At 43.9% G+C, this 22,675-nt stretch overlaps 1 protein-coding gene across 1 annotated transcript in view; it reads left to right on the top strand.

Moving 5' to 3' along the window:
• Positions 1–22,675, top strand: part of SND1 (staphylococcal nuclease and tudor domain containing 1) — a 412,864-nt gene that overhangs the window by 234,245 nt on the left and 155,944 nt on the right. The window contains exon 14 of the mRNA XM_059933468.1: positions 13,447–13,519. Coding sequence (XP_059789451.1) covers positions 13,447–13,519 — 73 coding nt within the window. The remainder of the gene's footprint in view (positions 1–13,446; positions 13,520–22,675) is intronic.

The raw sequence follows: 22,675 nt of genomic DNA, 5'->3' as shown, positions 1-22,675 counted from the left end.
TTCCTCTGCAAGGGGGTATGATCTGCCAGCCTTTCTCAGATCATCTGATGGGAGCTCAGGGAATGACGTGTTAGGCATGCATTGGGAGACCAGGTGAGACAGAAGAGGAAGAAGAATGCCAGTTTGCAGCTGCCTATGCTTTCAGGCATATCCACCTGCCCGCCAGAAACGAGCTCATCCTACCCCCTCAGGAGCTCTGTTCCATGTGCCTGACCCTTCTCAGTGCCTTCATTCAGATGCCTGTCTGCTTTTGGGAAACGCTTTACATGCCTCAAACACATGGCTCATCTAGAGGAAGCCACATCTTTCTCGTTTAAAGGATAAATGAACCCCTAATTCCCGACAGGCGGCCTTCCTTTCTAGTTCACTTGTCTATCATCAGCTGCCTCTTCCCTCCTTACCTTGTGTCCTGGCAAAATAAAGGTTTGGCACTTTTGTGTGTATTTTTGAGCCTTGCTTCTCTGTGGGCTCCATTGAAAAGCCCTTGCTTGTGTCCCAGTCTTCTGAGAGCTCCAGTGTGTCCTCCATATTCATAGTAAAAAGAACTTAGGTACAGCTGACCCACACTTTCTGATGACACTCCTGAACTTGGTCCCTCCCTTTTAGGGGCATCATGTGGGCTCCTTTGGCAGTGTGTCATATCATTTCTTTTCTGCACCGTTCTAATTTTTCACCCCCATATTGACTTCCCAACATTTCCCATTCTTGTTTGACTTCAGTATTTCTCAGCCAGCGGGCTGGCTGCTTTGTCTGTCTTGATGAGTGTTCTAAGCTTAAGGCGGGACTTTGACTCCTACAGAGAATCTCCTATTCTTCTGAGGTATTTCCAAGATACTGAGTAATTATGGGGACCCTTCTTATTTTCTAAGGTATTACACAGTCTCTCAAACTCTGTGTATTTGATATAACACATCCTGTTTGATTTTAAACAGTACAGAATGTGAATTCCCCTAGCATTCTACAGGTTTTCCTGGTGGGCTTTTGTTGAGCTCATTATGGACACTGAAGATAAGCTGGTAATTCACGGAATCAAAGCCTGGCTGTGTGCCCTGTTTTCCTTGGACATCCCGACCTGTAGGATATCATCTGTCTGCATTCACCTAAAGCTACTTTGTATTAAAATGTAATATTTGAAGGTTTCCTAGAAACCGTTAGTCTGTGGTTCATTGCAGGAAAATACAGGAGTTGTTAGTTCAGAAGTTGGGCTTTATTCCTTTAAGGTACCCTTTAATTCTAAGATTTTGTGATTTCAAGATAGGATGTATATATTCAGAAAAGAAATTTATGCCCCAGCTTGACAGTGGGAAAGCAGTTGTATTGAACAACCTAGGGTCTGAGCAGATTTAAATGAATTCAGATTCATTCTGGACATACAGAATGAGGTTAGGGTTATCTCGGGAGAAGAGAAAAGGGCAGGCTCTCATCTTTTCCTATGTGTTCTCTTTCTTGCCAGGCACACTGCAGATTAAGGAAACTGTGGTGGTGTCCTCCCTCTTGGAGAGGCAAGCATGAGCCTGCCCTGTCTCAGCTCTGCCTGGGCTCCGAGTCCTCCCTGACCCTGCAGGGACTCCTATTTCTGATTGAGCGAACCTTGCAACTTCCCTTTTCTTTAAAAACAAAAACAACTAGTGCTCCTGTCTTGCTGACTTCTGCATCTCCAACCTCCAAACCCTGTAAACACCAGCCCTTCCTTAAAATCCTATCAAATTTCTTTTGCTTTTACCCAGCTTGGTTGACAGCGCCCTCCCTATTGTAGAATTCTCCCTGCTTGTACCCCTAGGAAATCTGTGTTGGCATTTCTGTCACAGACTTTGATCGGAAGGCTATAAACTTGTTGGTAACTCTTCCCTAGGCCAATACCTGTAGTCATTATTAAGAGGGAAACTGTTTCAAGTACAAACCTCTCTTGGTGTTGCAGTTACTGGGTCTGCATTGGGCTTACTGACTTCCCTGCTCTTGTAGCAGTGAACTGTACATGTATTTTGCATTTTTATAATACCACTGGGAGAGAAGTATGCTTGATTTCCCGCTCCTGATTGAGCCAGAGCAGCTCCACTTTTTTTTTTCTGATTTATAGAGGAATTTTCCCACAAAATTTTAATAGGTGGAGGAAAAAAATGACTTGTGCATAAAAAAATACAAAACTTTTTTATAAGGTCTTTCCTATCTGTGCCTTCAACTTAACTGGCATTTACAATGCTGTTTATGAATGAAACGTGAAGACTTACCAGCATTTTTTTTTTGCTCTCTGTTGCTTTAATTGGAAGAGGTCAGCATTACTGGCTTGACACAGTTCTGACTTGCGAAATGCCTTGGCATGAAGCAGGTTTCATCTTCCTACCAATCTGGTGAGAAAACTGGTGTTGAGGTTGAGTCTGTGTTTTGTAAATTTGAAACTAATATATCCTATCACAATGTATAGACCAGTTAGAGTTAACCAGTTCTCCAAGAAAACAAATCATTCCTCTAATGGGAACAGTTGTTCAAGGCTGGTTTTCTCTTGCACGTGATGGCTTTGCATTCGTTCCTTTTCATTCCAGTTCTCTTTAGTGTACCCTGGGTCCCAGGTGGTGAAGAAAAAAGATAACAGACTCAAGCCTTACAAAGCATGCAGTCTCAGGGGAACACACTCTGAATAACTTGAATAGGACCTCTGGGTGTTGCTATTTTTCCTATTCTCTTTTCTTAACCTGTTTTCTTAGCCCCTCCTCCTTTTCTCCCTCTGCATCATGAACACTGCCTGCCTTATATCTTTTTTATTCCATCTCTCACTTCTATTAAATTTTCCCATGAGGGCATCTCCCTGAAATTCATCTCTTCCGTCCAGCCTCTGTTCCTCTCAATAGTTTAATGGTACAGCTTTAATAAACCAAGATTTCTCACTTTCAATCTAATGACCTGAACCAAGTGAAAATTCTCTTTGCATAAAACTAGATCCTACTGAATACTGTTAAAAACAGAGCTTTGATTTGAAGTTTTTCTCTTTCCTTCACTGTTGAATTCCTGTAGCGCCAGAGTGTGGTTGGATTTTTGTAGGCCAGGCATTACAGAAAGCTGGAGTTGGGTGAATTATCTGCTGCCCTCTTCACCCGTCTGTGTTACATCATGCTGGTACAAATGGGAGGCCAGCGTGAGAAAGGAGGCCGGTCTTTCTCTTCAGTATCCTAATGGCTTCTTTTCTTCCTTAACCCTGGAAGTGCACTCCCCGCTAGAGTTGGGGCTTGCCCTTGCCCTGGTGGCACGGCCAGAGGTTGCTAATGAGATTCAGCACGTGTCAGTGTTGGGGGGCGTTTCACTGTTGGGGAGTAGGGTACATCAGCTCTTGCAAGTGCATGTGATAACAGGAAAATGCATTAAAAGAGCTGGTGTGGGGAAGTGATTTGACGATACAGCTGAATGTGGGGAAATTTAGCTTTTCCCTTTCTTCAGAAGAGATGATGCACTCAACATCCAAATAGCAGTAATCAATCTGCATTTAAGGCAGCACAAATGGCCACTTCTGGAGAGCTGTATAATATCTCCATTTCCAAATAGTTTTCTCCTTCAGGATATTAAGAGGATCTGTTCACTCTTCATCCTGTCTTTCCTCCCCACTCCCAGTTCCATCTGATACAACTCAAACTGTGAGACTCATCTTGATGACTAGTGTGAGGGGTTTGGGGTAAAGTCAGAACCCATTAGCTTTAGCTCCTATGTTGTACACAAGGTGTGGGTAGTTCTATAGGTCATGGTCAAATAATGAACTCACAGTAAGAAGTCCTCCTTGCCCAGTCTTTCCTGTAATTATTAATCTGCACTGGTTGTATTCTTTCAGAGGAAGTTGTTCTAGACTAACCTTCCTAATTAACTTGGTCCCCCCTCTCCACCCAGCTGTGACCGTTTGTCCACAGCACCTTGTCTGTTCTCTACCATCTCACTGTTCTCTTGGCTAAAAGGGTCTAGTTCCTCTCACACAAGCCCCAAATATTTGAGGTTTCAAAATATGTCCAACATATTTCAAAATACATTTGAAGATTATCATACTGGGAACATAATTTTAATCCCAAATAAGTTATAACAATAAAGTGATAACATTTGACCCTTGACATTTTTGAATGTCTCATAAGTTGACTCCCTAAACCACTGGTTCCCATAGGATGGTCCTCAGACCAGCAGCGTCATTTTCACCTGGGAACTTGTTAGAAATGTGAGTTCTCAGGTCTCCCCACATCTCCCTTACCCCAGACCTACCGAATCAGAAACTGGGGTTGAGTCCCAGCAATCTCTTTTCATGCGTCCTTCAGGTAGTTCTAATGCGCATGAAAATTTGAGAACCACTGCCCTAAACAATTCTTTACCACTGTTTTGTTTTGTTTTTGTTTTGTTTTTTAAACTGTTTTTTTTTTTTTTTTTTTTTTTTGAGGAATGACTTGGGGGCCTAACAATGCTGGGTTGGTTTTGTTTGTTTGTTTGTTAAAATTTTTATTTATTTATTTATTTATTTTTGGCTGTGTTGGGTCTTCGTTTCTGTGCGAGGGCTTTCTCCAGTTGCGGCCAGCGGGGGCCACTCTTCATCGTGGTGTGCGGGCCTCTCACTATCGTGGCCTCTTTTGTTGCGGAGCACAGGCTCCAGATGCGCAGACTCAGTAGTTGTGGCTCACGGGCCTAGTTGCTCCACGGCATGTGGGATCCTCCCAGACCAGGGCTCGAACCCGTGTCCCCTGCATTAGCAGGCAGATTCTCAGCCACTGTGCCACCAGGGAAGCCCTGTTTTTGTTTTTTAAGAAAAAATCAAAATGTGTGTCCTTTTTACGGCACATTAATAATTTAATAGTTGGAATTGTAACCATGTGTAAAAGGTAATAGAGACTAAGGCATGGAATGGATAAGCTTTAGATCTCTTTGGATTTCCGTCCTAGTTATGCCTTCCCTGCCAGCCATACTTGTTCCTCACCAAGCCCATTGAATAGTTCTGTATTCCCTTTGACTCCTCTTTCCCCTTCCTCATACCCTGCATTCGTGGCTTTTGAACTGAATTCCTTCTGAGTAGCCTCTACCAGCTCTTGGCTAACTTAATGTGAAATCATCTTAAGGGTTGCTGTGCTTGCTTGATTTGCCCATCTGCGGTGTCAGGGGGCTGAATGGGTCGGAGAGCTGAGTGTCTATTACAGATATCCCTATCCTACTTTTGCTCTAATCCTTGGAAATCTCTCCAGAGGACTGTAGTTCAAATAATTAATCACTGATACATCAATGCACAGAATTTTATAGCTGCTTGCAAAGGGGAAGTCTCCTTCGTAGCTTCCTTTCATTTGTAAGACTCTCTGCATCTAAATTTCTTGTAAACTCCCTCATGCATATGTTATCTCCTCAGCTGCCCCTGACTTCCCCTCCTCCAGCTCTGGGCCTGGAAGTTGAGAAGGCTTACTTCCCATGCCTCTTGCTTCTGCATCAAGTTCAGAGAGCCAGATCTCAAGTGGATGGCAGTGAATCTTTTCCAGCAGGTCCCTGTAAGTGTACTCACATCAGAAAAACCATTTTTCCCAGTAGTAAGCCTGTTGCGTCTTTTGACTGAGGAAAAAGCATTAAAATTTTCTCTAATTTGTTCATTTTACATAACAAACATCAGGTGCATTGGGGGAGAAAACAAAAATGTGTGGTCTAGTGGGGTTTTGGATGAGCAAGTAAATAATTGCAAATATAATTATAAGCATGGAGATACCAGTGGGTACCTGGGAAGGAGCACCTAAATCAACGGGTTTATCCACAAATAGAGTCCATGAGGCAAGGCGTGTTCTGTCTGGGTTCTGTCTGGGTTGCCTTGGGAAAGGGAGGTGGAAAACAGGAATAGTGCTTTGCTGACCTATGACATAGCCATTCCACTTCTATGAATTTATTCTAAGGAATAATTAGGGAGGTGCCTGACAGTTTAAGAGTTATTCCTTTGGCATTATTTATAGTACTGGAAGTATTATACTGGAGTATTAACATTCACATAAATATCTAGCAGTAGGCAATTGATTAAATTATGGAATGTGCATCCATATTATGGACTTATGTGCAGTTATTCAAAATGATGTAATAAAACTAATAACACAAGGAAGTGTCCATTTAGTTATTGTTTCTGGGGGAAAAAACAATCGCCAAACTTTTCCCACAATTTAAGTGGGCAGGTATGTGTATATAAACACTTAGAAATTTTGTTAATGATGCTTTTGTCTTGGAATTGAATTACGCATCGTTCTTTCTCCTATTTTTTCTCTGGCCCTGTTTTGTCTCTGTGATCAAGACATGAAAAAATTTGGGACTTCCCTGCCAGTCCAGTGGTTAAGACTCCGCGCTTCCACTGCAGGGGGTGTGGGTTTGATCCTGGTCGGGGAGCTAAGTTCCCGAATTCCGCGTGGCACAGCCAAAAAAATAAAAATAAATAAAAAGATATGAAAAAATTACAAAACCAGTGTCATTGAGGCAATTTTGAGTTGTCATTGCCTCTCATCTCACCTTTCTGCAGCCTTGTCCTCTCAAGAAGCCTTTATTTATTTATTTTTTATAAATTTATTTATTTTATTTATGGCTGCGTTGGGTCTTCGTTGCTGCACGTGGGCTTTTCTCTGGTTGCGGCGAGCGGGGGCTACTCTTCGTTGAGGTGCACGGGTTTCTCATTGCAGTGGCTTCTCGGGAGCACGGGCTCTAGGCGCATGGGCTTCAGTAGTTGTGGCACATGGGCTCAGCAGTTGTGGCTTGCGGGCTCTAGAGCACAGGCTCAGTAGTTGTGGCGCACGGGCTTAGTAGTTCCACGGCATGTGGGATCTTCCCAGACCAGGGCTCGAACCCATGTCTCCTGCAGCGGCAGGCGGATTCTTAACCACTGCGCCACCAGGGAAGCCCCTCAAGAAGACTTTAGACTGACACTGACCATTTCTACTTGCTCTCTAGTAGTCCTTTGGTCCTAATCTGGGACAGCGTGGTCTGCTTGTGTTTCCCATGAATCTAATATTGGGCTACCTCTTCTCTGGTGATTCTCTGCCACAGAGCTCAGTTTTTCCCCCTCTCTTAACCTGAGCACAGCAGATCACATGTCACACCTGGTGCAATAGCAGTGCGTCTTCGTTTCTTCTTATATTAGTTTTCGATGAGGTGGCCCAGAGTTCCTTGTTATTTGCTCCGCTGCTTCATAATACCTCCTGACTCATTAGCTCACTGACCTCCTGTTGACCATAGGACTCAATTTCCTCCTTTCCAGTCTCTGTACTCTCCATCTTTTCTGTCTTATCAGTAATTCTGATTTCGTTGAAAATGCAGCTGCATAAGGCCCACCCACCATTGTGCACCTGTGCCTGCTCTGTGTCTCATTTTCCGAGTGTCAGGATCCGGTTGCTTCCTCCCACTGCCAAGGAGCCAGTAGAAAGGCCAAAGGAAGTGTTCCTTTTTGCTGTGTTTCACTGCTGTATTCATCAGTATGATCTGAAACACAATGAAAGCTCCTTTAGAAGTTTAGCAAGTTGCTCATTCTTTGTTCTGCTTTTTATCCTGTTCCGTTGGAATTATTTTCCTTTCTCCTTAGTCATTTACCCTGTATTACCTAGTAGGTGTTTCTGACAATCCTGCCACTTGGTTCCATTTCACTGTTTATGGTGGTTGGAGCTTTGCTCCCATCACTGCCTTTCAGACTGTTGACCGTCTCCTCTAGCTGTAGGACTCTTGAAGAAGGGAATGAGAGGCTTTTGTTCTTGATGCACTTTTGCTTCTGCTCAGAGGCCAGGCTTTCAGCTCTTCTGCCTTGCCCCACTCCAAGTAGCGAAACCAAGATGTCTGCGACCTGGAGCATATATCGTGAACCTGCACCTCCAGGAGAGCCAGCAAGCCTCACTCTTCTGTGCCCTACACTCAGTTGGCATTATCCATGTCTCCAATCTGAAATACCTTCACACTCTGCATTAGTCAGCGGGCATTTGTTCAGCTTTACTAGGCACACAGTAATTGAACTAGGTGACCCTGAGTTTAAAACTATGTGACATAGCTCTGTGTTAAGTACCGTAACGAGTATTAAGGATAGAATTCTAACCCCCGAAGGGCCTGTAGTCTAGCTATAGAAATAAAGTGAACACATGATACAATTTGAAAATACTGCATTGCAGTTTAAATTGCATGCTGAACTGAGTGATACACGTGCGTGTACCCATTCACATCTATAGTTCTGCCATTTCAAAGTGGTTCATAGATACTTCCAGTGTTCAAACAGCCCCCCACCTAGGACCCCAGGTTAACAATTCCTATGTGACAATTGTTTTATGACTGTGGTGAGGTGGTGACTACTGATAAGCTGTAATTCTTTTCTTTCTCTAGTGTGGATCTATAAAGACAGTGTAATGAATAACTTGCATGTAGGGGGCCTGGGGAAGATGGACCTAATTGAATTAGAAGGAGTAATGTGGAAATGGTGGGAAGACATAAACTCTGGGGCACATGAAAGCCAAGCATTATACTTTCCACTCGATGGATGTCACAGGCTGGTGGTCTTTGTTATGGGTATAAGTAGGGGAGCAAAATGAGGAAATCAATTCTGTGGAGAAGTCATGCAGCAGTAGTGTGCACTCTCAGAGGGGCCTGAGTGGATTTAAAATATTCCTGATGTTATCTTGGAATAAATTGGTGTGGGCCTGGCCCAAGGGGGTTACAAAAGAGCCAAGTGAACACAGTTAGGAAGGAAGTTTTGGATGCAGGCAAGGAAGCAGAAGCAGAGTTAAGGGACATTGTGGTTCCTGGTTACCAAGACAGTGTTGTTAAAGGGGAATGATGAATTCAGGGCCTCCGGATCTTCCTCGTCATTTCCCTGCCACCTCTCTGTTGTATGCTTTCTGTCACTTTATTTTCTTTAGATCCCTTTATGTATGAAAGTGGTTCTTTTTGAACTGGGAAACTGTTGGAGTTCCCATGCCCCAGAAAAATTCATATATATAATTCTACTACCATTTCAGGTTAGCTAATAGGTATTCCCAGCATCCTACGTGAAGCTCACTTATGTCGCCAGGTTAAGAATTCCTCGTGTGGCAACTATTTTATGATTGGGATAAGGTTGAATCTAACCATACGGTCTTTGAACTTTTTTTGTAAACTCACAAAAATATTCAGAATAATAATCTATACATTGAAATAAAGGTCATGGCCTCTTTGTTGGCACAAGATGAACTGATGACACAAGATGTCAGTGGTGCTAAGGCTTGTGCCTTGGAGAAGGAGGTTTTCTGACTGTGCAAGGGGCCCCAGAACCGAAGAGCAAACTCTGTTTCTTTGTATAAAGAGTGCTAGGTTCTAATTCTGTTGTGCTAAGGTAACGGGGCTAATCTCCCTTTAAAAACCTCCCTGCCTGCCTTTGCAGAGTTGATGGTTTTTATCTTCTAGTGGGAAGGCAGTAGTATCTCATACAGAAGAATTTCAGACTTCGTTGGTTAAAGGGAATAGTTTTCCAGTGATCTGAATGGGGTTCCTCTTCCACGCTATAGCTTCTAGAAGCTTCTAGAAGCAACCTAGAAAGCTGAGTTTTCATCCCTCTGCTTTACTGTTACGTCTTTGTAGGTATGTGGACGTTACTCACTTTTCCTGGCTGGTGATGATTTCTGTCCATTATTGACACTGCTGGTTGTTGCCATCTTTGTGCTGCGGCTGCTTGGAGAAGAAAGCCTCTGAGAGGAGCAGCCTGTGCTCTGCCCACCTGCTTCCTTTCTCCTGGCTGGCCTGAGCTTCAGCCTGCCTTTGTGAGAAAGCAGCTATTCAGCAGACACAGTAGGTGAAGTTTAGAAGTCAGGAGTTTCATTCCTTGCCTAATGAAAAGGGATGTTGAACGGTGGTTGCAGCCTGCAGGCAGCATGGGGAGGGGAGTTGGTGTTTGCTCTGTGGAGCAGGTATCGGTGGAAGCAAACCTGCTACCTTTATGCCCTCCCAGGTCTCAAAGACAGAGGGCCCCAAACCTATCCCAGAGAAGCTGGCTTATGTAAGATACAGGGGTAGCCGCACCAGGAAATAATGACAAGGCAGCAGAACCAGGATCTTCCTGTTTTTATTTTCCTATATACAATTGTTAGTAGGCAGGCATGTCGTATATGGATGCTTGCATCCCGGAACAAAGGTATATATTATATTCCTTTCGTTAACAGCACTGTGGTAAGCCTACCACTCTTGGTGTTTGCTCCTTACCTCTTTGAGATAAAAGCACGAATTTCTTTTTTTTTTTCTACATCTTTATTGGAGTATAATTGCTTTACAATGTTGTTAGTTTCTGCTGTACAACAAAGTGAATCAGTTAAATGTATACATATATCCCCATATCACCTCCCTCCCAGCCTCCTGCACTGGGTGGTTCTCCCAGATCCCCTCCCTCCCCCTCCCCCTCCCCTGGCATCAGCCTTGTGTCAGGCTGAGGGAGGTTTTCTGGGGATGGCTCACCTGGTGTCGTTTCTGCAGCAGCTGGCAGACAAGAACCAAAGCAACCTCAGCACAGGGAGGGAGACCCAAGCTGGCACATGAAACCGTTTAGATACTCAGTGATCCCTCACACTTTGCTGTCTGGGTCCAGCACACTACTTATACTTTAGAGGGCTTCCTGCGCGGGCAGCATTTGTACTTAGTGTCTACAAATTATTAACTTTCAATTTTGTCTCTGTTTTGCTAAGAACTAAAATAAGAACTATTTCTCAGTTTAAATATGATGTTGCCTGAAATTTATCTAATTTAGCAATTGTATCTAAAGTATGAAAAGATGAAGTCTTTGAAGGTTTTTCCAAAATTAATGCCTGAATGTAAACAAGTATCTAATATTCTTTTTAGGAACAAGGTAAGCAGAATTTCTTCTTTTAATATTAAGACTTACTTCACTGTATGACAGTAAAATTAAGTGAGAAAGAGAAAAATAAATACCATATGCTAACACATATATATGGAATCTAAAAAAAAAAAAAGATCCTGAAGAACCTAGGGGCAGGACAGGAATAAAGACACAGACATAGAGAATGGCCGCATAGCACAGGGAGATCAGCTCGGTGCTTTGTGACCACCTAGAGGGGTGGGGTGGGAGGGAGGGTGGGAGGGAGATGCAAGAGGGAGGAGATATGGGGATATATGTATATGTATAGCTGATTCACTTTGTTATAAAGCAGAAACTAACACACCACTGTAAAGCAATTATACTCCAATAAAGATGTTAAAAAATAAATAAGACAATGAAACAAAAAAGACTTAATTTTAAAGAATTCTGGATTGTTTCAAATGTCATATGTCCATTTTTTCTGCTTTGGGGTATTATGTTTTTCCCCTTGGGGTGGTATGTTTAATCTTGGTTAAGTGCTGAATTTCTGCTTATGGCACAAAGCTACTTTGGGGTCACAGAGAGAAAGCAGAATTGTAGGTTACCAGCTCACCACTTTTGCCTTGAGAACCTGTTTTCTGATGTACTGCCCAGGCCCTGTTCTTTTTTCCTTGTAGTATATGAGGTGCTCTCCAGCCCCCAGGAAAGGCCAGGAGTTCAGCAGTGTTCTCCATGAACCATCTGTTTATTGAGCAGGTCCACGTATTTTGGTTGTTAGAAAAGGAGAAGGCTGTGGGCAATCTGTGCCCACACGGGACCTGCAGAAAGCTGAGCAGGCTTCGCCTAGAAGAAAGGCGACTTACCCTCAGGTGGCAGTGAGCTTGCCTTGCCTCGCTGCGGGTTTGTTCCCAAGCCGCTTCCTTTGAGTTTATGGTAGCAAAATGGGAAAGCCTGCTGGTGGCAGAGGAGGCTGTAGAAACAGGACACAAACAGGATGTACACAGGGCTTTGGGAGATGGAAGAGCTGGAGCTACCATTAGTGTGCAGATCCCAAGGGACCAGGGGTTAAACCTGGTCCATGGTCATTATCAGACACCCTGAACAATAAATCACTGGACTAAAATTAAATGGAGTAATTGTGACTCATCTGCAATTTCTAAAGCTGAAGCCCTTGATTCAGATTCAGGAGGAATCATGGGAGTCAAGGAACTTGGAAATGTTTTCTTTCAGCTAACAGTTCAGATTAGAATGAGTGTATGATTTTTTTCTTAATTCTATACTTTGACTTCTTCCCCTCATCATGGAATGGAAACTGGGTGGTAAGGGAAGTGTTTTGTTTGTCGTATCTGAACAGAAGGTGATTCAGATCAGTTGAGTGAGAGACAGGTCCCCTGGGGTGGAAAAAGGGGCAAGTGGGGAGTGATAAGGGCCCGAGTATGTAAGAAATGACTGTTGCACTTTGCACTCAGCAACACCCACCCAGTTTGATTTGTGAATTGGATTTAGAAAGTTAGGACCTGAGAGTAACGCGTCTACTCCTACTCATTAGTGGAGCCCGAGTGGGAAGAAGGTTGCAGTGTGGTTCCTAGTGTGAGGGTCCGACATGTTGACCCTGGCCTGGGCAGTTTACTTTAACACTTTCTCTGGAATATGGAAACCCTAGAAAGTCTAGTTCATGGAGCAGTCACACTCCTGAATCTCTTTCTCAATCTCCAAACACAGCAGTGTTCCCTGCGTGGGTCAGGAGGCTGGCAGGATGCGCAAAGGTCTTGACTAATGGTGTCATCGCTGAGTGATGTACCCATCACCTTTGATTCTGCGGTCCTTCATTGTTACATGAGTGATCATGTCCCTGAAGCTACCACTCAAGGGATTAGAAGGCAAAAGGTGGGAGATTGGAGCAAACCAGCCAGTGGTCAGATGTGTGTCCCAGGGTCCCCTGCTAAACCCAGTGTTATTACAACCTGAGACTGATTGAAAATGAGGCTTAATGTCAGTTATGTACCTTTGCTAATTTCTCCCCCACCACCGCCCCGTTTTCTTTCTTCAGCCGTGCGGTGCAGCTTGCCATATCTTAGTTCCCTGCCCAGGGATCGAACCCAGGCCGGTGGTGAAAGCGCCGAGCTCTAAGCACTGGACTGCCAGGGGATTCCCTTCTCCCCCATTATTAAAAAGACTTTTCTGTACAGTATTGCTGCATTCAGGGCAACTTATCTTTTTACCTGGGAGGAACTTATTTCCATTAGAATTGGAACACAAGCTACATATTTTTGCATTTAAAATGTTTCATGTGATTAAACACAGAAAGAAACATTATTACTTCTGTTTTTTAGGAATGTGCTCTCCAACTGATTCTTCTTTTGTGCCTAGAACGATGCCTTTCCTTTGGAAGCAAGTCCTGGAGCTCTCTTTGATAGCCAGGCACACTGTTAGCAGTAACTAGCAGCCAGCTTGTGGTAACTGGGCTTAGGGGAAGAGCAGGAGTGTGCCTCCCCACCTCCCAGTGCTCTGGCCGAGACCGGCTGCTCAGCAGTGTGCCCTGTGTAGTGACACATGACCATCGGACCAACCTCTCTTCCTGCCGCCTTGTCCCACCCTCCTTACCCCTTCCCAGTGTGATTTGTATTGTCATCGGGCTTCTTTTCTTTTTTCTTCTTTCTTTACAGGGCTATTAAGAATGGCAAAGGATTGCATAGCAAGAAGGAAGTGCCTATCCACCGTGTCGCAGACATATCTGGGGTGAGTTGTGTCCGTGAATGAAGCTGTGTGGCTCCGAGGCGCCAAGAGCTTGGCTGCTCATTCACCGAAGGACCTCAGTTTATGTGTTTTCTGTAGCTCATTCTTTTTCAGGCGCTGAATGTGAATTTTTCCATGGCTTCTGCTAATGCATCTATAGAGATCCTGTTTTATACTCCAGGAAAGCAGAATTTCAGCAAGGGCATAAAACTGCCTATCTCTTCACCTGAATTTTTACTGAGTTGCTTTTCCCTTTTCTTATTATCATGAGTTAGGAGATATTTCTTTTGAGTTGTATTAAAATAAAATTACCTTTTAAAAAAAAAAATCCCTGTTCTGTGACTGGAAAGTCTTAGTGGAGAAAGGTCAAATACAGGTTCTAGGACAGGTTTAGGAATTAATCCTAATTAATCCTGATCAACTAGGGAGAAGTATGTGAGCATCCTTTGAGCTAACAGATGTACTAGATGATACAGGAGAAGAGATGATGCAGATACTTCTGCGCTCCCTTAAGACTGTGTCCAAACGACTATTTCATGATCAGGATGCTACCCTTGCACGTTTCGGAACTTTCATTGGCTGAACTAGACGCCTTTGTTAGTTGAGGGGGTTTATTCATTTACTCAGCAAGTGCCTACTGTGGCTGGAACTGCTCTAAGCAGAGGATATAACAATGAACAGAACTGATAAAGTCCCTACATGCAAGCGGGAAAGGGAGACAGTAGCAATGCCAGGCAGCAGCGACTGCTCTGAGGAATAGGGCAGACCAAGGCAGTAGTGAGGGTTCAGGGGTTGATTTTGATCAGGTGGCCGGGGAAGGCCTTCTGGCTGTCAGTTTCACCCTCTGTTCCTGGGACACACACCATCCAGTTCAACTCCCGTAGTCACTAATGGGTAAGGAGGGGCTCCAGGTCACGTGTAGGGAGGAGCACGCAGCCCAAGGGACATGACAGAGGAAGGGTAGTCAGTCTTAGCTTGGACACTTGGGAAGCTTGCCTCGGGCACAAGAAGAAAATACTACCGTAAACAGAAGCTCAGCCGGGCCCACAGCAGTGATGAATTCCGGTGTAGCTTATGGTGTGTTCCCAGGCCTGGCTCAGGCTTTGCCTGTAGTTCCTTGTGGTGGCTTCGAGCCTGTCTCGGCAGCTCTCCTTTGCCTGGGTGTGGTCGTCCCCTGTTGGCTTTAATCACTGGGATTCTGTTGAGCTTTTCCCTCTCTGTAGCAGTCATTGCAGACTACAGATTGCACAGTGTGGCAATTAATTAATTAGACTTCTGTCAAGGCGTTGTGCCACTGTTTAATGAGCAAGGTACATCACTGTGCGTTCCTCGTAGTTCAAGTCCAGAGAAGCCCAGAAAACCTGTTACTAATGGCCTTTGAGCCACAGGTGACTGCGTTGTATCTCCTGGGGCTCATGGTTCACAGGTGACTTTCCCAGCAAGCTGGTATCAGGCCAGTTTTCTCCGTGGTTTACCGTGCTGAGTTATTGTTCATGTGTATATTAATTTCTATATGTGTCTGCTGTGGCATTCTCAACAGTATTTCCTTTAATATCATTCTTTTGGTGAAGTCAAAGGGTAATTTTTTTGGTTATTCAACTGCAGGGGGACAACGCTGTAAAATACCTATTTTGGAAAACATAGTGGTGACTCCTGCACTAATGGCAGATATGCCCACCCAAAAGCTCATGTCTGGCCCATACTCCAGGGCCGTCTAGAAGCTGAATTCAGCCTTGGGGATGGTGCTCTGTTTTGGCCTGTGGAGTTTCTATTCTTGCTTAGATTTCCTATTGGCATCGAGGTGAGGCCCTCAGCAGGTTTTTGAGGTAGAGTTACAGTTGCTTTGGGGCTGTGCTCTTGGTACCCCCAGTGTAGTGTCCTAATGATCTTGAATGCTATCTTTGGATCACATGCTGCCTTCTACCTTGATGCGTTTTCTTTATGTTTGCGTGTTTGTTTTTGGTAGCAATGAATCTTAGGAAACCTGTCTTCATAATCCCCCACTAAACTGTAGTTCGGTTTCATACATACCTTTATCCTCTTTTCTGCCTAGATATTGGCGAATTGGTTTGCTCTTACATTATTCAAAAATAAATGCAGGTCAGGCTCCCCCACTTACCACATAAATAAAAGAGGAAAGCTAGATCACGTGGGAGAGTGGAAGTGAAAAAGCTATTCCATTTAATAGATGTCAGAATGACCTTGTCCACCTTCATCACACATTATTCAGCTTAGATTGCAGGTTTTTTTGGTACCCTGTATAATAGACGAGTTTTGTCTCCCCCTTCTAACCTTCGTTTCTTTCCATCACAATGTCGTGTTCAGTATGTGTGTGTTCTGGGTGCCCTTGTGCCATTTAAGTGAGATGTATGGGTCTTCAGCTTCCTGAAGCATTCTGGTTATCTTACTGAGGGACAGGTAGGCATGTGGGGTCAGATGGGCAAATAGTTTACATCTGGTTGAAGAAACAAACATTGGAATAAAGACCATGTAATACAAGCATATATAATGGTTTCATTAAAGTTTCTCAATTTTTTTTTTAAATCCTTGTGTCCTTCCCTCCCACCATTGGTCCCCCTTTTAGTTGCAGGTTGTGGTAAATGGCAGTTTTTGTTGAGCTGACACTATATGCAATATGCTGCCACCATAACTGACTATGAACTGATATTTGTGCATGACCTCTCACCACAACCGAGGACACATCCTTGGAGGAGAAGAAGACATATATGCTCTTCACATTTTGTTTTCTAAACACTCAAGAAATATGCTCTGTGGAAGAGGTTATATCATGATTGTGAGACAAATAACCCATACATTTGTTCTAGTCTTAGTGGCCTCCCACTCTTAGAGTCAGGTTTCTACCCGTTGTTCCCATCCCCTCTCTTGTATTTTGTAAAAATGATTTTAGCAGGTAAGGATCAGAGTGCATGAAAATGCCTCCTGTAGAGAGTTAGCAAGTGCAAGCCCTGCTTGGCTGACTCCCTACCATGGGAAGTTAAGTAACCCAAGTGTAGACTGACTCTGCTTCGGCAGGTGAGATGCTCGCCTCGTCATGTGGTGCTGAAACAAGCAGGCCTTTTCATGTGCATTCGTCAGCTTTTCCCAGGACCGGACCGCTCAGGTATTGGCTGCTAAACATGCTTTCTGACTTTGTGTTCTCCTGTCCCCAATTGAGTCTCTTGCATCCCTTCCCATAGCAAGAACGCATTACAGTTCTTTGACTTTTCAAAAATGTTACGATGGCTCCCCAGTGTTTAGGTTGTGTTGCGTTTTGATTTTGTTAATATAGATGATTTTTGACATTAACGTCAGCTAAGAGTTGTGTTTTCTGTGAGCTTCATGGTGTCTGTGAGTAATGCCAACTGGATGAACCTACCTTTTGCCTGGGGCAATGCCAACTGGATGAACCTACCTTTTGCCTGGGGCAATGCCAACTGGATGAACCTACCTTTTGCCTGGGGCAATGCCAACTGGATGAACCTACCTTTTGCCTGGGGCCTGGATAAACTTGGCTCTTCTGCATCTGTGCTCCTGTTTTTCAGGGTATCCACTAAGGGGGGAAAAAAAAATCTGGTAATTTGGGTCCTGAAGCAGTTACTGGTTTCCTTTATTTCTGACTTTTGAAGGTGAAGGAAATAGGCTATTACAAGCACCTGTCAATTGCTGTCCTTATTACCCCTGTCCGGTTACCCTTCAGGCCGGGATGTTTCTGTGAATGTGAAACCGCTAAGAATTTGATCAACTTGGTACTAGATCTGATTCCATTTGGATGGTGGTTCTGTGGTGACTGCTTCCCTTCATACAACCATGTTTTCATTATTAGTGGGTTTTGTTTTTCCCTATTCCTTTCTCCACCCCCTCCCTCGCCAGCATACAAAAAGTCGGAATGTGCGTCAGTGGAATATAAGGCTGTTGCTTATCTTCGGTTTATTATTGTTTTTGCTGTAGCCTCCTCTGTAATAAATACAATCTCCTGCAGATATAACGTGTAAAACAGGCAATAAAATGTGACTGGTGCGTGGCTTGCTGTTGTTCTGGTAAATCAGACAAATCAATTATGGTTCTGAGGTAAGAGAGGGCTCCCACTCCTCAGGTTGCAGCCGCGTTGCACCGATTTCTTCCTCTGCCTCCCTCCGCTGGTGCTTGGTGAGTCATAGTGTCTATTTGACTTTTCCTCTATTTCCTGTCATGTGTTCTTTCCTCTCAGGTGCGTGTGGAGTTATGACGTGTGTTGACGACAGCATGAGAGGCTAGAGCCTAGCCCGGCATCCTATCCACTCCAGCCACATTTCTAACAGTCCCAGAATGGGTCCGATTGCCAGGATGGGGCTGTCCATCTCCTGAACATCTTCTGCCTTTCCATGGCGTGGAATCTTGATGACTTGGAAGCAGATTTTGCTGTTGTTTATTCTGCTCTTCTCTCCTTTCTTGCCTTCTGGTTGGGCTCACTTGAAGGTTGTCTTCTTTGCTCACGTTCCATACTGGCTTCTTGGTAACCTCCTCTATCCATGAGTGGTTTTTGTTGGAGATACATACTATTACTAATATGAATGTGCTTAAACATGGCCTAGAATGGTCCAAAGACTAGCTCTGGGGCTGGGGAGTAGGGAGAGTCAGATTTTCAGGTCCCTGCTTTCTCCTTTAAATCATGAAGACCTGCATAGTTGCCCAGTCAGAGTCTCACATGCAAATATAAAGGATGGAAGTGTTCCTTTAAAATAAATAGGCAGGGTTTTAAGCATGTCCTCCTGACCTCTTCCTTCAGGTTCTGGTTTTTCAGTGCCTTTTTGAACTTGAATAGCGCTGTCCTCTTTTCCTCAGGGTGTTGGAAGCAGCCCTTTCCATGAGTCTTGGGGGCCATTATAGAAGTTATCTTTTCTTACCTCCCAATGGAGTTGGGCCTCAATGTAAGAGTTTAAAAATATTTTTGGCTGAAGAGATTTAAAAAGTGGTCTGTCCAGCAAGTCTGAGGAAGGTATAAAGCAGTACAGTCACCCAGGGGCTTTATAACTTAGGTCTGTGTTAAACTGCAGCTCCCTTGTGTGTCTTCTGGCCTACTTGTTTAGAATGCCTCCTGCTGCTTACGTGACCCTAAGGTTCCTCTCAGCTTCTAATCACCGGTGATTTGATGGTACCAATGCTCCTTTCTTGTTTGTTTTAGTAGCTCTTCCCTCTTTTACTCTCCCTTAGCCTCTGAGTAACCTCCTAACCCTCTAATGTCCCTTTTGTGCTGACTACACAAGGTCAAGGCCTAGGGTTCTGCCTGGGAGTTTGGTTGCTTAGCACTAGAGGTCCCTTCACACTGTATATTTGCTCCCCTGGGGAAATCCCAGAAGAACCTTGTCCTGCAAGAGCCAGCGCACCGGCTGCTGACCTTGCTGCTAGAAGCCTTATGTGCTCCATAAGGTTGATGGCTGCTCACGGGGAAGCCGGGCTCAGTGCTGGTGCTGGGTTCTCAGGTGCTTTCTTGCATCTCTCCTGCATTTGGCAGCTCTAGTTTTTGCCAGTTTAGGGGAAGCTGCTGCTCTCTTTGCTCCACTCGTCCTCTCCCCGCACCCGAAGGTCCTTGAACTCCAGCCACTCCAGTCGTACCGCAATGTGCAGCTCTTTGACCAGGATTCTCACAGCACAGAAACGTGCACGACAGCCCTGTGGCGAAGGCAGCTGCGACGGCAGAGGGGCAGCTACCCTGGGAGTCTCTCTCTCCCATGCTGCTGAGGTTCTTTCCTTTCTCCATCCCCTCCCCCTCTCCTCTCCTGTCCTCCCATCCCTCCCCCCAGCTCCCTTTTCACCTCTCCTTCTGCAAAAGAGTTGGAGTTTGTTAAGGAGACCTCGATCGATCGTGGGGGAGTTTGCTTCAGCTGGTCGCCCTCTCTAATGGCTGAGTGCGTTGCTTTATGGCCTTTTGTCCATAGTTCTTTGAGCCCTAGGAGTCATGTGTGGCCAGTTCTTGTTTTGTAAAGCTCTCCTGTTCACACTCCCCAGAACCGCAGGGGTATCCCTCTCTCCTTCTAAAGAAATCCAAAAGCATTTATGCTTTCCACGGGAATAAGAGAGAAGTCTGTCTTTCTTAGTCTGAACATGTTTCTGAATGAAATTGCTCAGAAATGCTGGAATTTTAAAAAGATTGTATTTCAGCCTCTACCACAGTTAGTGGTTGTGTTTAAGCACCTCCTTGTACAAATTTAATCCAGTTTTCAACTGAGTTCTTCTATTGTGGATTTTTTTTTTGCACCGTAGGGCATGAAATCTAGGACAATCTCTCACCTCTTTTACTTAGTTTGGGACATCAGGAGAAATTGTTAGTAGACTTTGAAACTGGCAAGATGATTATTGGGTATCCTTTCAATGGAACACTGGGTGCTGCCTAATAAACCCTTTGGGGTTATCTGATTCTGTAGCCCCTTTGCTTTTAACTGGCATGTTTTGCACCCCTATGGAGAGGGAATTTAACTTGTGAAGACCTAATAAAGATGCAAATGATTCCTATTTGTACAAATGTGGCCCTGTATAGACAGAGACAATTAATTTCTACTCTGTAAAAGAAATGTTTTCAAACTTTACATTTTCACTCTGTAGTTTTGCTGTACAGTTTTGCATCTTTAGCAAATTCACTTCAGCATTCCTAGTTGCCTGTATATATATCCATCCTCCAGGCTCTGCTTTGAATCACTTGTAATATCTTTCTGGTTCCCTCATTAATTAGTGAGTTAAAATAAAATTTTTGACACATCTTTATTTTATATTTGTATAGAAGTCATGGTTTTACCTGTTTGAAAATTATCCTTTAAGAGAATAGGGGAAGAAATTGCAAAAACAAGAGGGAAATACAAAACTACTTATAACATTGTTTTTATTGCCTCCTCTGTACCTGAAAATATGAAGAGTCATTTGGTTGTAGAAGTTCTTTTAAAATATAAAGTTCTAAAGTGAATATGTCTCTTTCATCTGCAGAATGCCCAATTCCATCCTGTACCTTACTGGGTCTACCGTTTTGTTCACCAACAAGCTTTTTTTTTTTTTTTTTTTTTAACATCTTTATTGGAGTACAATTGCTTTACAATGTTTTGTTAGTTTCTGCTGTATAACAAAGTGAATCAGCTATACATATACATATATCTCCATATCCCCTCCCTCTTGAGCCTCCTTCCCACCCTCCCTATCCCACTCCTCTAGGTGGTCACAGTCCGACAAGCTTTTGTGTTGGAAAATTCAGGCGCCATAACAGGTTGAGGTAGAGGGATTGGACATTGAGCTGAGCACAGGGCCCTATGTCTTGACGTTTGGTGGGTGTGTTCCAGCTCTGAATTTCAGCACCTCTGAAGAAATGTTTGATCAGGTGACTTGCCCAGAGGTAGAGCACTATTAGAGACAGCATTTCTTAAAATTTGTTGCTTCTTTCAGTAAAACATCTTATTTCCAAAATAATCTGTAGACTTGGTGTGTCACTGCCATGCATTCTGTTTTCAGGAAGTTTTCTGCCACAAATTTGTCTGGTTCCCTTCTGATTCCTTGTTTAACTGACTTCATACAAGGGGATGCCTACAAATGAGCTCTGAGAAACAGGGTCCTAGCTTTTATTTAAGTGTCCTGAGCTATAATTTTTGTGTCTGTCTTCCTTTGTTCAAAGAAAGGAGAAAAGAAATTGAGGGAGTCCAGGAGCATTTTTTCCAATGAAAAAATGTCATCTCTTTCCAGAGAGAGTCGCCTCTAGCACAGATTCTGCTCGCGCTGGTTCATGCTCTTCAGTTCTCTTTTCTGTTCTCTGGGTGCATGTGGGGATTGTTCTATGAGTCTATATCACGGGTCCAAATTGGCTGTGAATGAGCCCATTGCAGACTTGGCTAAAGGAATGCTTCGGGTATTTTGGAGGCAGTTGATAACATTCCTGATTCCCAGGTTCAGGTGTGTGATCAGGTTGTCTGATCTGTCCTGTGACTGCCGAGTGATGTGATGAAACTTGAAGTATTTCTGCCCAGCCACGGCTTCACTCTCCACTTCACCATCATAACACTACTTAGCCCTAGATTGAACTCATTTTGTCCTGTGGCTATTGCTTATGTAAACATCTCAAAGTAAGTCATTTTACTAACACAGACATTCTGCTTACTCGAGTTTTAAGGCTTTATTTAGCATGCTTCCAACATATTCCCTAAGGAATATGTTGTACAGAATTTTGGGCGCTACTTGCAGTGTTGACGTCCAGATAAATATTCTCGAATCAGACCTCAGGGTGGCTTTGGAATTACCTAGTAATTTTGTGCCTCAGTTCCTCACGAAAGGGTGTTCTCAGGAAGAAATGATAGAATTTGTAAGACAAGATTAGATTTGGGAGGGTCTGAATTTGGAGGAAGACCTGTGTTCTCTTGTAGGACATTACTGCAACACGCCTGGCTACTTCACCCACCATAGAGAATATTTTCATATTCAGTCTAGTCCTGTTTCCACTTCTCAGTCCGCTGGCTCCGACTCCATTATGTGAGCTGTCTCTGAGTAGCCATCTCTGCCCTCCTGACCGTGCCCTCCTCCTCCTTCAGGCCCTTTCTCTTCTTCCTGGCAGTTTTCCCTTTTGATCCTCACTGCCTTCTCGTCATGCCTTACTTCAGCATTTACACAATCACCTATTACCATGATTTTGTACTTGTTGATATATTGATTGGTCACCCGTCTCAGTTGACATATGTGCAATGGTTTTCCTCAATAGTTGATAAACTCCTGAGAAAATGGGATCTTTTTTGTATCTCTTCACAGAGCCTGATTTAGATTTGATCTGCCAGGGGATGACCTAAACAGTATGAAATTGTGTTTGAACGAATGTGACCCTAGATCCTAGATGTACAGTTAACTGTGCTGGTTAGTAACTAGAAGTGGGTAGACTAGTAGAAGGATACAACAGGAAGGATGCCTATTTTCTAGCATATAGCAGCAGCACGGAGTACATGATTAGTAGCATGAGTCCCAATATCAGATCAGCCAAGTTCAAGTCCTGGCTCGATTGCTTATTAATTTGTCACCTGGAGGTTATTTAACATCTCTGTGCCATGGTTTTCTCATCTGTAACATGAATGTAATGCCCTTATTACCTCATTAGGTTGTGGTGTGCTTGAATGAGTTAATACAGCCAAAGTATTTAGAACAGTTGACATGGTTCATATGGTG

Source organism: Balaenoptera ricei, chromosome 9, assembly GCF_028023285.1.
Source record: "Balaenoptera ricei isolate mBalRic1 chromosome 9, mBalRic1.hap2, whole genome shotgun sequence".
NCBI classification, from domain to species: domain Eukaryota; kingdom Metazoa; phylum Chordata; class Mammalia; order Artiodactyla; family Balaenopteridae; genus Balaenoptera; species Balaenoptera ricei.
This window is presented reverse-complemented; position numbering and strand designations above follow the sequence as displayed.